The sequence below is a fragment of the Neomonachus schauinslandi genome, chromosome 16, assembly GCF_002201575.2.
Source record: "Neomonachus schauinslandi chromosome 16, ASM220157v2, whole genome shotgun sequence".
Lineage (NCBI taxonomy): Eukaryota > Metazoa > Chordata > Mammalia > Carnivora > Phocidae > Neomonachus > Neomonachus schauinslandi.
The window spans coordinates 8880727-8894460 of record NC_058418.1 but is presented as its reverse complement, the minus strand read 5'-3'; the positions used below and the strand labels follow the sequence as shown (position 1 = coordinate 8894460).

The 13734-nt window shown below is 51.1% G+C and overlaps 1 protein-coding gene and 1 non-coding gene across 3 annotated transcripts in view; both read right to left on the bottom strand.

The window, feature by feature from the left end:
- Positions 1-12300, bottom strand: part of PRKD2 (protein kinase D2) — a 33988-nt gene extending 21688 nt beyond the window's left edge. Inside the window, exons 1-6 of one of the 2 annotated variants that reach the window (XM_044922277.1) lie at positions 12190-12300; positions 11482-11571; positions 9015-9153; positions 3701-3832; positions 553-707; positions 220-442 (exon numbers count right to left, since the gene is read on the bottom strand). In XM_044922277.1, coding sequence (XP_044778212.1) covers positions 220-442; positions 553-707; positions 3701-3740 — 418 coding nt within the window. In that variant the 5' untranslated portion in view covers positions 3741-3832; positions 9015-9153; positions 11482-11571; positions 12190-12300. Of the gene's footprint in view, positions 1-219; positions 443-552; positions 708-3700; positions 3833-9014; positions 9154-11481; positions 11838-12189 lie in introns of those variants that run through there. The other variant, XM_021681349.2, reaches the window with a different exon arrangement.
- On the bottom strand, positions 1124-1230 carry LOC123323357. Its single transcript, XR_006539358.1, has one exon. It is a non-coding gene; the product is annotated as a U6 spliceosomal RNA (small nuclear RNA).
- Positions 12301-13734: the final 1434 nt, after the last annotated feature.

Here is a 13734-nt window from a genome sequence, read left to right as displayed (position 1 = left end):
TTTAAGTCATCTCCACACCCAACATGGGGCTCGAACTCAAAACCCCGAGATCTAGAGTCGCAGTCCCCACCGAGTGAGCCAGCCAGGTGCCCCCAGAGTACTGGGAGTCTTAGGTCCTGCCACGAGCCCAGGTGAGAGAGGCCCCAAGCCGCTGAACGAGCGTGTGTCTGTATCGGGGCCCTCTGACCCCGTCTGTCCCCCCCTGGGGGCCCCGCTGACCTTTGCACTGCAGGCCCTGGCGAAAGAGACCCTTGAGGAGTTTCTTGCAAGCCTGGCAGACGGTGGGCCGCGTGTAGCTGTGGATGAGGAACGTGTGCGGGACCTTCACCTTGGAGAGCAGCATCTTGTCCAGCTCGATCGGGCGGCCCGTGTAGGAGGAGGCCGAAGATGAGGAGGAGGATGACGGGGGGCGGCGAGGCAGGAGCTCGGTGGTACTACGGCTCTGCGGTCAGCAGGATGGAGGGGACACTTTAGTGCGCGGCCCCATGCCCGGGCCCTGTCGCCCGCCCCCCTTCCCCCCGCCACCAGCCAGCCCGCTCCTCAGCCCCTCACCAGCTCATCAGCCATGCAGGGCAGGGACTCGGAGGTGCTGAGGCGCACAGAATGGCCACTGGCCAGAGACGTGGACGACAGGCGCCTCTTGCGGGCACCACTGCAGTTGTTGGGGATGCTGAAGGCACAGCGCTTGTGGTAGTTCAGTCCGCAGCCTGCGGGGGGCGCCAGACGATCAGAGACATACTTCCACCAGTCCTGGGCTCTAAAGCTCTGCCCCGCCCCTTTTCCCTTTTGGTAGATGAGGAATACAGCAGATCTCTCAGGAGAACCCCCTACGGGTGCCATTAAAGCCGACGAAAAACTACCTAAACCCAAATCGGATAGAACCGCTACCGGCCTGGAAGGTTCTGGGCCACCAGGCAAAGAACCATGAGCAGGTGAGGTGCTTGCTGAGGACCCAGGAAATGTGGATTGGGTAGAGGCTGAAGCGGCCACAACCACGTGACCAGTTGCACAAAGGAGGAGCGTACTGGCAATGACCGGTTCTTCCTTATATATAGGTGTACACCAAATATTTGTGTTTTCTTCCTTTTATCCCCCTATCACCTAACACAATACTTACTATTTTTTTAATATGGAACGCTTTAGGAATGTGCGTATTGTCCTTGCGCAGGAACTATGCTACTCTTCTCCATATTGGCCCCATTTTAGTACATGCGCTGCCGAAGGGAGCACTGTACCGTATTTAAATTACAGCACATCGAAGGAAAAGAGTGAACAAGCATCCCCATCTTCCCGGGAAAGGGTTAGCATGTTTTCAGTTGTACTCGGGAGGGTTCTACCGTATCAGATGGAAGTATGACTTTATTGTCCTTTCTTTCCTAATTTATCATTTAAAAAAAAAAAAAAAATCCAAAATCCTCGTCCATGAAACAATCAGGCTCAGCTTGCTGTTTTCCTGGCGGGCTTCCTGAAACCTTGCTCCCATACATCTCCAGAGATTCCAAATGATTCCAGGATGGTGCCCTGTTCAGGAGTGAAGAATGTTCCTCCAGCCTTTGGAAGCTTCTTTGGGACCGCCTCATGAAGGCTGTCTTCTGGTAGCCTGGCTGTCAAAGGCTTTCCCGAAGGCGGTGCTATGACAAGAGCTTTGGGATGGCAAATGGCCTTTGAGAACAGGAAACACTTCCCAGCGCCGGCCTTTGCTCACTCAGGTGCTTCATGGCATTTCAAAATCTCATCCGTGACTCCCTATGTGAGTATCAGGGTAGAGTCAAACTCCCATTGGAAGGTGTTAATGGCATTAAGAACAGTCATTTGAGGGGCGCCTGGGTGGCTCAGTCGTTAAGCGTCTGCCTTCGGCTCAGGTCATGATCCCAGGTTCCTGGGATCGAGTCCCACATCAGACTCCCTGCTCAGCGGGAAGCCTGCTTCTCCCTCTCCCCCTCCCCCTGCTTGTGTTCCCTCTCTCGCTGTGTCTCTCTCTGTCAAATAAATAAAATCTTAAAAAAAAAAAAAAAAAAGACTCTCTCTCTCCCTCTCCCTCTGCTCCTCCCCCGTCCCCCCTGCTTGCCCACTGCATGCAGCTCTTTCTCTCTCAAAAAAAAAAAAAAAAATTTTTTTTTTTGATGACACCAGGATTGCGCCATGATGAAGGTTCCATATGCCAAGACACCAAGAGTTGGATATGGTTTGTGCACAATGGCAGTACTGATAACAGTTTTGAATGCAACTGAATCAGTTTTCTGCAGGCCTGATGTGGCTAGCATCCCTCGAGCCCCTAAATGCCACAGGTATATTTAGGGCTGTGTAATAACAATCCTGGTTAATGCTGCAGGTCATCTGGAACACCAGGGGCACTGAAGACTCGAGATTTCCATATAAGCGTGACTGCCACGAAGCTGGAGGTCCTTGGATGATGGAACATCCAAGAATATGCTTCTAATGGAGGTGCAGTCTTCACAGAATGGATGATCTTCATCTGCTGTGTGTATTGGCAAGGCGGCTGTGTGGCCTTCATCTGCAGGTGGGGCAAGATCTCAAGTTCTCGCTCAGAATCGTGGAAGATGGGAAGAGTGGACCTGCGGAACCTAACACTTGGGCTTAACCTTGAGACACACTGGTGTGTTCCTTTATTTTTTTAAGTATGATTGAAGGACATGTGCATGGGTGCTTGTTGTAGACTGAACAAGTGTCCATCCCCCCAGAGTCATAGCTGATGCCCTAACCCACAATGTGACTGCATTTGAAGAATGGGCCTTTAAGGAGGTAATTAAGGTTAAATGAGGCCATAAAGGTGGGGCGCTGATCCGATGTGACCCAGGTCTTTATAAAAGGGAAACGGTGTCTCTCTGCACACCACGTGAGCTACAGGGCGAGAGAGCAGCCCTGTGCAAGCCAGAAAGAGGGTTCTCACCAGGAACCACGCCCTGTCCAAAGTGTGATCTTAAACTTTCCAGCCTCTGGAACCGTGAGTTATAAATATGTGTTGTTTAAACCACTTGGCCTGTGGGTATTTTGTTATGGCAGGCCCTGGCACACTGAGGGGCCAAGTCAATAAGGAGTGGACTCTAATGGTCAGCTTATGTGTCAACCCCAGTAATTCAGATGCTAGTGCAGGGTTTGCTGTAAGGGTATTTTGTAGGTGTGATTCAAGTCCACAGTCAGATGACGTGAAGTGAGGGAGAGTATTCTAGTTAATCTGGGTGAGCCCGTTTCAATCAGTTGAAAGGTTAAAAAGCAGAGTTGAGATTTCCCAGATGAAGAAACTGCCCGGAAGTCCAGCCGGCCCTTCCTCATGGGCTGCCCTATGGATTTGAGAGTTGCTTGGCCAGCCCCCACAATCCTGTAAGCTAATTCCTTCCAAATATCCCTTAATATCTACCTCCTACTGGCCGTTTCTCTGGTGATTCCTGTTATAGGCTCCACCTTCCTCCCTGTGCACATTCCCCTTCTCCTCCCCCAAGCTCTGCCCCCTTACCTCTCCCTCGAAGCTCCAAATCAGGCTCCACCTCCGGGGCTGAGCACCGCCCCGGGCCCCACCCACCACTCAAGCCCCTCCCCAGCCCCTCCCCCAAGCTGTGCCTCTGGGCCCTTACCTCTCCCTCCGAGCCACGCCTCCTACCTCTGAGCTCCACCCCCGCCCTACCTTCCTGTCCCCTCCCCACACACTTCTGGGCCCCGCCTCCAGCCCCTCTCCCCTCACCATCACACTTGAGGCCTTGGCGCACTAAGCCGAAGAGCATCTCCCCGCAGTGATCACAGAAGGCCGGCGCTCGGTAGGAGTGCACCGTGAGGGCGTGCGGGCGGATCTGGAAGTCCTCGAAGGTGGCCGAAGCTGCAGGCAGCAGGGAGGGGCGGATGGTTGAGCCGGGGCAGCGAGGGCTGTTGCTGGGTTTCTCACAGTCCTCCCCGCTGCAAGGTTTGATCTTGCCTTCCTTCATTTACTCGCATACTACACTCTACCTGGGTTCAAATCCCAGCGTCACCACTGGGCAAGACACCTATGCCGGGGACTGGGGAGTTTAGTGGGTACAGAGTTTCAGTTCTGCAAGATGAAAATATTCCTGGAGACTGTGGCAGGACAGCGTGAATGTCATTAACCCTACTGAAGAGGAGACTTAAAAATGGTTAAGATGGGGGCGCCTGGGTGGCTCAGTTGGTTAAGCGACTGCCTTCGGCTCAGGTCATGATCCTGGAGTCCCTGGATCGAGTCCCGCATCGGGCTCCCTGCTCGGCAGGGAGTCTGCTTCTCCCTCTGACCCTATCCCTTCTCATGTGTTCTCTCTCATTCTCTCTCTCTCAAAATAAATAAATAAAATCTTTAAAAAAAAAAAATGGTTAAGATGGTAAATTTTATGTTATGTATATTTCACAATTAAACACTTTAAAATAAAATTTAAAAATACAGATACAGATGCCTGGGTCCCACCCTCAGAGTTGCTGATCTAGGATGGAGCTTGAGTATCAAGAGAAAAAACCAAATACCTATGTATCTCCGTTTTCTCATCTTTAAAATGGAAATCCAAAAAACATTTACTGAGCATTGTTCTAGGTGCCAGGGACACCACACAGAACAAACAGACAAATTCCCTGCCTGGCCTCTAGTAAGGGAGGCTGACAACCAAAGAAAATAAATATTCTTTTTTTTTTTTAGAATACTCTGGTCCAAGCCAAGTCCCACTTGGTTTAGTGCCATAGCCTCTTTTTTTTTTTTTTTTTAAAGATTTTATTTATTTATTTGAGAGAGAGAGAATGAGAGACAGAGAGCAGGAGAGGGAGGAGGGTCAGAGGGAGAAGCAGACTCCCTGCTGAGCAGGGAGCCCGATGCGGGACTCAATCCCGGGACTCCAGGATCATGACCTGAGCCGAAGGCAGTCGCTTAACCAACTGAGCCATCCAGGCGCCCGAAAATAAATATTCTTATTTAACAATCACCCAGGGCTGCCTGGGTGGTTCAGTTGGTTGGGCACCTGGTTTCGGCTCAGGTCATGATCCCTGGGGCCTGGGATCCAGCCCCACGTTAGGCTCCCTGCTGGGCAGGGAATTTGCTTCTCCCTCTCCCTCTGTCCCCTCCCCAAGGCTTGTGTGCTCTCTCTCTCTTTCTCTCTCAAATAAATAAAATGTTTTTAAAAAATGGGGCACCTGGGTGGCTCAGTTGGTTAAGAGTCTGCCTTTGGCTCAGGTCATGATCCTCGGGGCCTAGGATCTAGCCCAGGTAGGTCTCCCTGCTCAGTGGGGAGCCTGCTTCTCCCTCTCCCTCTGCCACTCCCCCTGCTGTGCTCTCTTGCTTGCTCTCTCGATCTCTCTCTCAAATAAATAAATAAATCTTTAAAATATATATATATATATATAAAATCTTAAAAAAAAAAAATCACCCAACCTAGCAATTACCTAGTGCCATGCACTGCTCCACGTACTTTAAAATACTGAATAATATTTTCAGTGAAATATTATTAATATTATTAATATTATGAAAATAATAATATTTTCACTGAAAAATAGTGAATTCAGTTCTCTCAAAAGCCCCGGAGGTACACTGTTATTATCCCCATTTTCCAGATGAGAAGATTGTAGCACAGAGAGGTGAAGCAACTTGCCCAAGGTCACACAGCTAGCAAGCCGTAGAACTTGAAATCGAACCTGGGCCAGTGTGGCCAAAGTTCATGCTTTTAGTACCGTATTTATTGCCTCTTGGAAATGTTTACGTAGTAAAGTATACAGCATGTGTCTACTATACTCAAATAATTAAAAAAAAAAAAAAAACCTGTCAAGCAAATCTTTCCTTTCTCAATAACAGGACGAATATTGAGAACCAACATAAACTGGGTACTCTGGAAGACACAGCTCAGCCGAAACATACACTTGCATGCTCTCATTTGATGTTCTTAGTCTGTCTCTATAGGTGTAACTTTGCACTTTTCCCTAGGGTAAAAAAATATATATATATATTTGCACATTATGTATATTTATATATAATGTAAATTATACATATTATTTATTTTAGAGTATATCTTATATATTTATAATACAACATATATCATTATATATTATATAACATGTTATGTTATAGCATGTTATATTATATAATATGTTATATATAATACATTAAATATGTATTATGTATATGTATTGTGTATATTTACATATATAATATACATAAAATATAAAAACATTATGTAAATTATATATATTTGCACATTATGTATATAAGTATATGCAGTATATATATATTCAAGAAATAAATTACAACTCCAAAAAAAACATATATACAGCAGGCTAGAAGTCAATAAGTGCTAAGGAGAAAAATTAAGCAGAGAAGGGAGAGTGGGAAGGTACAAGATGTACAATTTTAAATAGGTGGTTGAGGAAGACCCCCTTCAGATGTCATTAGGGCAAAAACCTGAAGGAAGCAAGGGTATGAGCCATGCAGGTGTCTAGGAAAGAACATGCCCAGTATCACAATAGTATTCTTTATAGCTTTTTTTTTTAAAGATTTTATTTATTTATTTGAGACAGACGGAGAGAGACAGAGCACAAGTGGAGGAGGATCACAGAGAGAGGGAGAAGCAGGCTTCCCGCTGAGCAGAGGGCCCGATGCAGGGCTCGATCCCAGGACCCTGAGATCATGACCTGAGCTGAAGGCAGACGCTTAACGACTGAGCCACCCAGGCACCCTTATAGATTCTTTTTTAAGGGCTAAATGAATTAATATATGGAAAGCTTTTAAAACAGAGTTCTTTATTTTATTGGTTTTTTTAAGATTTTATTTTATTTTATTTTTTTTAAGATTTTATTTATTTGACAGAGAGAGACACAGCGAGAGAGGGAACACAAGCAGGGAGAGGGGGAGAGGGAGAAGCAGGCTTCTTGCCGAGCAGGGAGCCTGATGCGGGGCTCGATCCCAGGACCCTGGAATCATGACCTGAGCCGAAGGCAGATGCTTAACGACTGAGCCACCCAGGTGCCCCTATTTTATTGGGGTTTTTTTTAGATTTTATTTTTAAGTCATCTCTACACCCAACGAAGGGCTGGAACCCACAACCCTGAGATCCAGAGTTGCACACTCTACCGACTGAGCTAGTGAGGTGCCCCTCGCTTTTTTTTTTAAGTTTAAAATTTTATTTATTTATTTATTTATTTATTTTTAAGATTTTTTACCTACTTATTTGTCAAAGAGAGAGAGGGCACAAGCAGGGGGAGCAGCAGAGGCAGAGGGAGAAGCAGACTCCCCGCCGAGCAGGGAGCCTGATGCAGGACTCGATCCCAGGACCCTTGGATCATGACCCGAGCCGAAGGCAGATGCTTAACTGACTGAGCCACCCAGGCGTCCCTAAAAATTAAAAATTTTAAACAGTGCTCTTTAAACAGAGCACACAGAAAGTCCTCAATAAATCTTGACTTTTATTTTTAAAGTTTCATTTTTGCACTAAGTCTCATCCTCTTTCCTACCCTCCCCACCTCACCCCCGAATTTCGGTCTAATCGGGCTATTTTCCTTGTTATGGTGCAACAGAAAGGGGACTCTCTTCTATGTGCCAAGCACAGCTTACACACTCAGGGTAAAGCTATGAACACCCCACTCTCAGGGAGCTGACATTCTTTTGGGGAGACAGGGAACACAAACACACAGAAGGAAATTTCAGACACTGGAGGAAATGGCATTTAAGCTCAGATCCAAACAACACGAAGGAGCTAGCTATGAGAAGATGTGGCAGGAAGACTAGTGCACACACCTGGAGATGGGCGGCAGCTCAGTTTATTCAAGGGACAGAGAACAGACAACCATGGCAGGAACAAAGAAAGTAAGGGGGACAAGTGTAAGAGGTGAATCCAGGGAATTGGCAGGGGCCAGATCAGGACAGCCATAATAAGGCCATATTGAGGAGTTTGCATTTTATTCCAAGGGTAATGGGGAGCCATGGGAGGATTCTGAGCAGTGAAGTGTCAGGATCTGACTTGTGAGCTACGGTAACAGTCTAGGCAGGAGGTGATTGCTGCTTGAACCAGAGGAGGCTGTAAGAAATACATTCAGAATGTATGTTAAAGGTAAGACCAATTGGTTTGATGACGGATAAAGTGAAGGGGTGAGAGAAAAAGAAGGAGTCAAGGATGCCCCCAGGATTTGGGGCATGAGCACCTGAGTGAATGGTGATGCCCTTCACCAAGGTGGAGAACACTGCTGGAAGAAAGGAGGACAAAATGAAGATTTCTGTCTTGGAGAGGCCATCTCTGAGATGCCTAGAGCTGCCAAATAAAAGTATCAGGGGGACAAGCTACATGACAGATTTGGATTTAGCAGAGGGAGATCGGGATGAATAAAAATCCAAGAGTTGCCAGCCTACATGAGGATATTTAAAACCTGAATAAGGTCACCAGGGCCATAACTTCTGCTAATTGTCATCCACTCATTCAACCCATTTTACTGAGCATTGCACTATGCAAGGTTGGGGGAGGAAAGGTTTAAAACTCTGTATCAAAGTACAACATACATCTAGAAAAAGACACATCTCCAGTGCATGGCTCAGGGAACTGTCACACTGTACACACCGTGTCACCAACACCCTGATAGATAAATGGAAGTTTAAATCAGTCCCCAGAAATCTCCCTCACGCCCCCCAGGTGATGGTGGTGCCCTTCACCCACCGGGAGAACACTGGCCCTTTGGCGAAGTCACCCACCTTCCTCGCTCCTAACTGTATCCGTCTCTGCGCTTCATAAAAGTAATTATACAATATGTAGTCTGATGTCTAGCAAATGCCTTTCGGCGTTACGTTTGTGAGATTCATCCATGCTGCTGGACATCGCCTACGTTCGGTGCTGTGCGAATTTCACGGTGTGCACACGCAACATATTTACCCATTCCAGGGCGGCAGTTTGTCAAATCTCCAGGGGTGATTCTAATTTGCGACCAAGGCTTTGAACCGCTGGCCCTGACTTTAAGAAGCATGTTTCTGGGCCCACCCCAGCAGTCCCGCCCCCGCTAGAGGCGACGCCCCCAGGCGGGCCTCCGCCGCTCACCCGACAGGACCACCTCCACCAGGTCGCCCTCCTGGATGTCTCCCACCGAGCGCACCAGCTGCAAGAGGTTGGCCGACGTGGGGTCATGTTTGAAGAGAAGGATCTTGTCGTAAAGACCGTAGAAGCCACACTCGGGGAACTGAGGGGCGGGAGAGAGAGGTGGTGACGGCACGGCTCGGAGCTGCCTTCGGCGGCAGCGGTCTGGAACACTCCCAGGGCAGGGCCTACAGTTTCCCCCGGAAACAGAGACCCCGCAGCCCTGCACTTCCTGCCTGCGCCCTCCCCAGCGCAGCTCGAGCGAGTGGGCAGGGTGCCAGGGCCCCAGGTGTGCTGGGAGAGAGCGCCAATGGAGTTCCCGACTGGGTGGCTGGACTGGGAAACTGGGGTGGGAGGGAGAGTGGCTCTGGGCGCGTGAGCACCTAGAATTTTCCAGGGGGTGAGGGGGTTAAGTGAACACCCCCTCCTTTAAGCCCCCACCCCACCCCAGCTTCCTTCCTGGATCTATTGTCCCTGTTACCTGGCTCCAGGCCCAGCACTGGGGTGGGGCCAGCTGGAAGAAGGGGACTTAGGACTCCTGGGGGGGAGGGGGAGAGGTGGGAAGGCTAAGGCTCAATAGAGCTGGAGGTAGGGAGGGTGCCCCCTACCCAATGTCCAAAGGACCCAGGTGTCCCTAGCTGGGGCTGGGGCAGGGGGCAGGAAATGAAACGAGGTAGAACAGAAAGTGAAACCTCCCAGGTGGAGCGGCTGGAAGGAAGGAAAGGGGCCCTGCCACACCTGGACAGAAGACAGAAAACAAAACTGGGGTGAGGCCTGAGGGAGGAGGCCAAAGATTTGGGCACCGGACAAATTACACCCAGGGGACAGTCTGCCTTCTACCCCATCCCCATCTGTCTTCCCAAAGAGCAGGCTGAGTTGGGTATGACAACCGGACCTGTGGGTTTGGGGTTTTGGTGGAAGGCCAAGGAAGCCCCATATTGTTCTTGTCTGCTGGGAGAGGGTCCACAGCTCACAGGGACTGCCTGGGCCTTGACTGCTTGGGGTGGGGGGAGTCTGTTTCTAAGCTTCAGTTTCTTTGTCTGTAAAATGGGGGAGTTGGCCCAGTTCCCGATGTTTCTCTGAAGCCCAAAGAATTCATTTCTGGGGGTCTGAGAAGATTCTGGAATTTGGACATTTAGGGATTCCAACATGCTCACATGATATATGATATATATATCATGATATATATATATCTTAGGTTCCAACATATTATCATGACACGTTTTGGGATTTCAACAATCTAGATCAGCAGCAGTCTGATATTTTCATGTTCTAGGAATCTAATAAACTAGGATTTATTTGAGTACCTTACCATTAAAGGATTTCAACAACCCAGCATTCCAAAATTCTAACATTTTAACATTCTATGATTCCAACAACCCAGGAATCTAATATTCTACCATTTTCATGTTTTAATATTCCAACAACCTAGGATTCTAATGTTTGTACACTTTTTTTTTTTTTTTTAAAGTAAGCTTTACCCCTAATGTGGGGCTGGAATTCATGACCCTGAGATCAAGAGTCGCATGTTCTACTGACTGAGCCAGCCAGGTGCCCCTGGACACTTTAATATCAAGAGTTCAATTTCCTAGAAGTTGCATATTTGAACAATCTAGAATTCTAATATTCTAACATTTTTACAGTCTAGAATTCCAACAACAGAGAAACCCACTATCCTAACTTTTAACATTCTAGAATTCAGGCATTGAGTTCCACCTGATTTCCTCTTGCCATGATCCCCAGCTTCCCACCATGGTGACCCTGGTGTCCAAAACTAAGAGTAAGGTGGGGTTGGGGAAGGCCCATTTTAATAGGCCAGCATCAGACCTGGGGGGTGGTAACACTGTGATTAGGAGAGGGGACAGAGTCCCCAGAGTCTCTGGGGGTTCCAAAGAGGTGCCTGCCCCTCCACACACATCTCAGGCCTGGGGGAGGGCAGAGATTGGGCTCGGGAGACCTCACTTGCCCCTGGCAGCTGGGGCAGGCACTCACACCCACACATGTCATCCGATAGTCATGGCCAGCACGGCTTCAATTTCTACTGTTTCCACCAAATGGGAGATGGAAGGGGATGGGCTTGAATGGAGAGGTCCCCCATCTGAGGCCCCCACCTACCCCTTCCTCCCCACTTCGACACCTGGCTGGCCCCTCCCTTCCTCCCTGCTGGCTGCAGAAAACAACACCACGCAGGGACACGCAATTTGGGGAGGCCTTTGGAGCACCCCGCCCCTGCCCAGGCCTCCCTCGAATGGGTAGTGAGATGAGGAAGCAACTGGGGGCTAAATGCCCCATCCCCATTCCCCCCAGTCGCCCAAGGCTTAATCCTCCTTTTTCCCCTTCCCCTATGCCAGGCTCCTGGCCACCTCTGCCGGCGCCCCCACCCCCTCCGGACCTCTCCCCAAGCTGGTTGGGAGGAACCCTGCGCTCTTACCTTCTGGTCCACGATGGAGCAAGCCAGCTGCTTCACATGGGCCAGCTCAGAGGCGGTGGGCAGCAGCACAAACTCGCGGGTCAGCCCGATCTGGATGTGGAAGGAGACCCCGGAGCTCGGAGCTGGGACCTGGGCCAGTTGCGGTGGTGGCGACTGCAACTCCAAGCCGCCGGGGGGCGGAGGAGACCCCGGCCCGGGAGAGCCTGGGAGCCCGGCGAGATGGGAAGGGGAGGCGGCCATGGGGGGGGGGGGGGGGGGGGAGTCCCGGGACCCGCCGCCCGGCGCCGGCCGCCCGGCGCCCACCCGGGATGAGGCTGAAGGAGCCCGGGGAACCCGGGTCACTGGATCCGAGGGAGCCCGTAAGATGGTGGTGGTAGCGCGGGAATCCCGGGGATAAGAGAAAAGAAATCTAGCAGGTTGAGGGCACTCGAGGATGGCGGGACCCTGGGAAATTAAAGAAAGGCAATCTAGTGGGTCAAACGCTCGGGAGTCATAAAGGAGAAATCTAATGGTTTGAGGGACCCAGGGCTTGAGAGATTCCAAGAAATCAAGAAAATCTAGTAGGTCGGAATCTCAGGGATCAGGAGAGCCCAGGATCCAAAGCCCCTTGAGGAGAGAAAGGCTTGAGAAGGCAGCAGCGGGGAATCCCAGAATACAGTGGCTCTACGACGAGGATCCAATTAAGGCGGTCCGCGGGATTCATCAGACCTTGGGGGTGGAGGACAGGAGTCTCTGAGTCGGGGATCGAGGGGATCCCAAGGATCTGACGGGCCCGGGGATGGGCAAAGGGATCCCGAGGGCCGGGGTGCTAAGGGGGAATCTCACGGGTCTCAGAAGTTGGAGAAAAGTTCGGTCGGGGGCCGCGGAGAAGGGGGCGTTACCGGCGGCAGTTTGGTGGGGGGAAGGGAGGGTCACCCGGCGCTCGGCGCCGGTGGCTCTTTTTCCCCCTCCAAAGTTTTAACTCTGCGGCTGCGGCCCAGGAGGAAGTGTCCCGAGCGATGGCGCAGTCGGCCAATCCGCGCGGGCCTCGGTGACGTCGCAGAGGGGCGGAGCCTGCTGGGGGCCGGGGGCGGAAGCGGAGGGCGGGCCCGGCACCTCGGGGTTGGGGGCGTCGCCTGCCCCGCCCGGGTCCGGGTGTCTGGGGTGCGAGATGCAGGGCAGGGATCCGGGACTGATTCCTTCCCCCAACACACCCAAGTCTGGAAAGTTAACTATTCCCTGAGCTGGAGAGGAGGGGCGAGCCACCGTCGTGGGGCCGGGGCTGAGGAGGCGCCTGGCCCTTTAAGGAAGGGGGCCGTCTAGTCTAGCCTGGCCTGCATCCGGCGCCCACCGCAGGGGAAAGGGTGGGAAACTGGTGTCAGGTCCAGCCCGCTCTCGGACCTCTGGGCTTGGCCCACCTCTTCTCAAGAGCGTCGTCCTCCCCATCCCCCACCCCTGCCCAGGGGAGGCGGTGCTGTAGAGATCCCCAGCCCATTACACAGGTGGGAAGACAGAGGCCTCCGGATCTGCCAAAGGTCCTTGCCTCCTGTCTGTCTCTGGCAGCCTTGACGAGGTGCATGGAGGCAACTGGAGGGGCCGGGGCTGGGTTATCTGTGCAGGGCCGGTCAGGCACAGGGCGGGTGGAGAAGGGGTGTAGTTTCCCTCCATCAGCTCCCCACTCTGCCCCAGCCCTCAGGAGAGTGAAGAGCCACAGACCTGGGGGTGCCTTAAGGGGCCATAGTAACTAGGGAAGACAGCACACCCACCCCACGTCCTCGATGAACTGATTGTTTTCCGGGGGCAGCGTGCATGTGTCTGTCTCTCTCTGTGACTTTAGGTAGGTGGCTTCCCCCAAGCCTGTTTCTTAGATGGAACAGTAATCGGACTGAGCCCAGAGGGTCTTTGGGGGTATTACTGAGATCGTGGCACAGGGCTGAAGTTCAGTAGGTGGTGGCCGGCACTGAACTTTGCAGAGATAAAGGGGTGGGCACCTCAAGCTCTCAGGTGTTTAGGAGTCCGTTCATTCTGTCAGTCATCCAGCAAGCATTGAATGCCGGCCTACTGTGTGCCAGGCTTGTGCTAAAACAGCTCTTCTAGCCCTTTCAGGAGCAACTCAGACTGGATTTCTCCTCCCCAGCTAATAATAAAGAGTGGCCGCCATTTAGTTTACATTCAGGAAACTGAACCCCCTAGGGGCAAAATGACTTGTCCAAGATCACCACTAGACTTGCTGCCACCCCACCCCCTCCACTGAGGGCTCAAGGCCTGACTTTG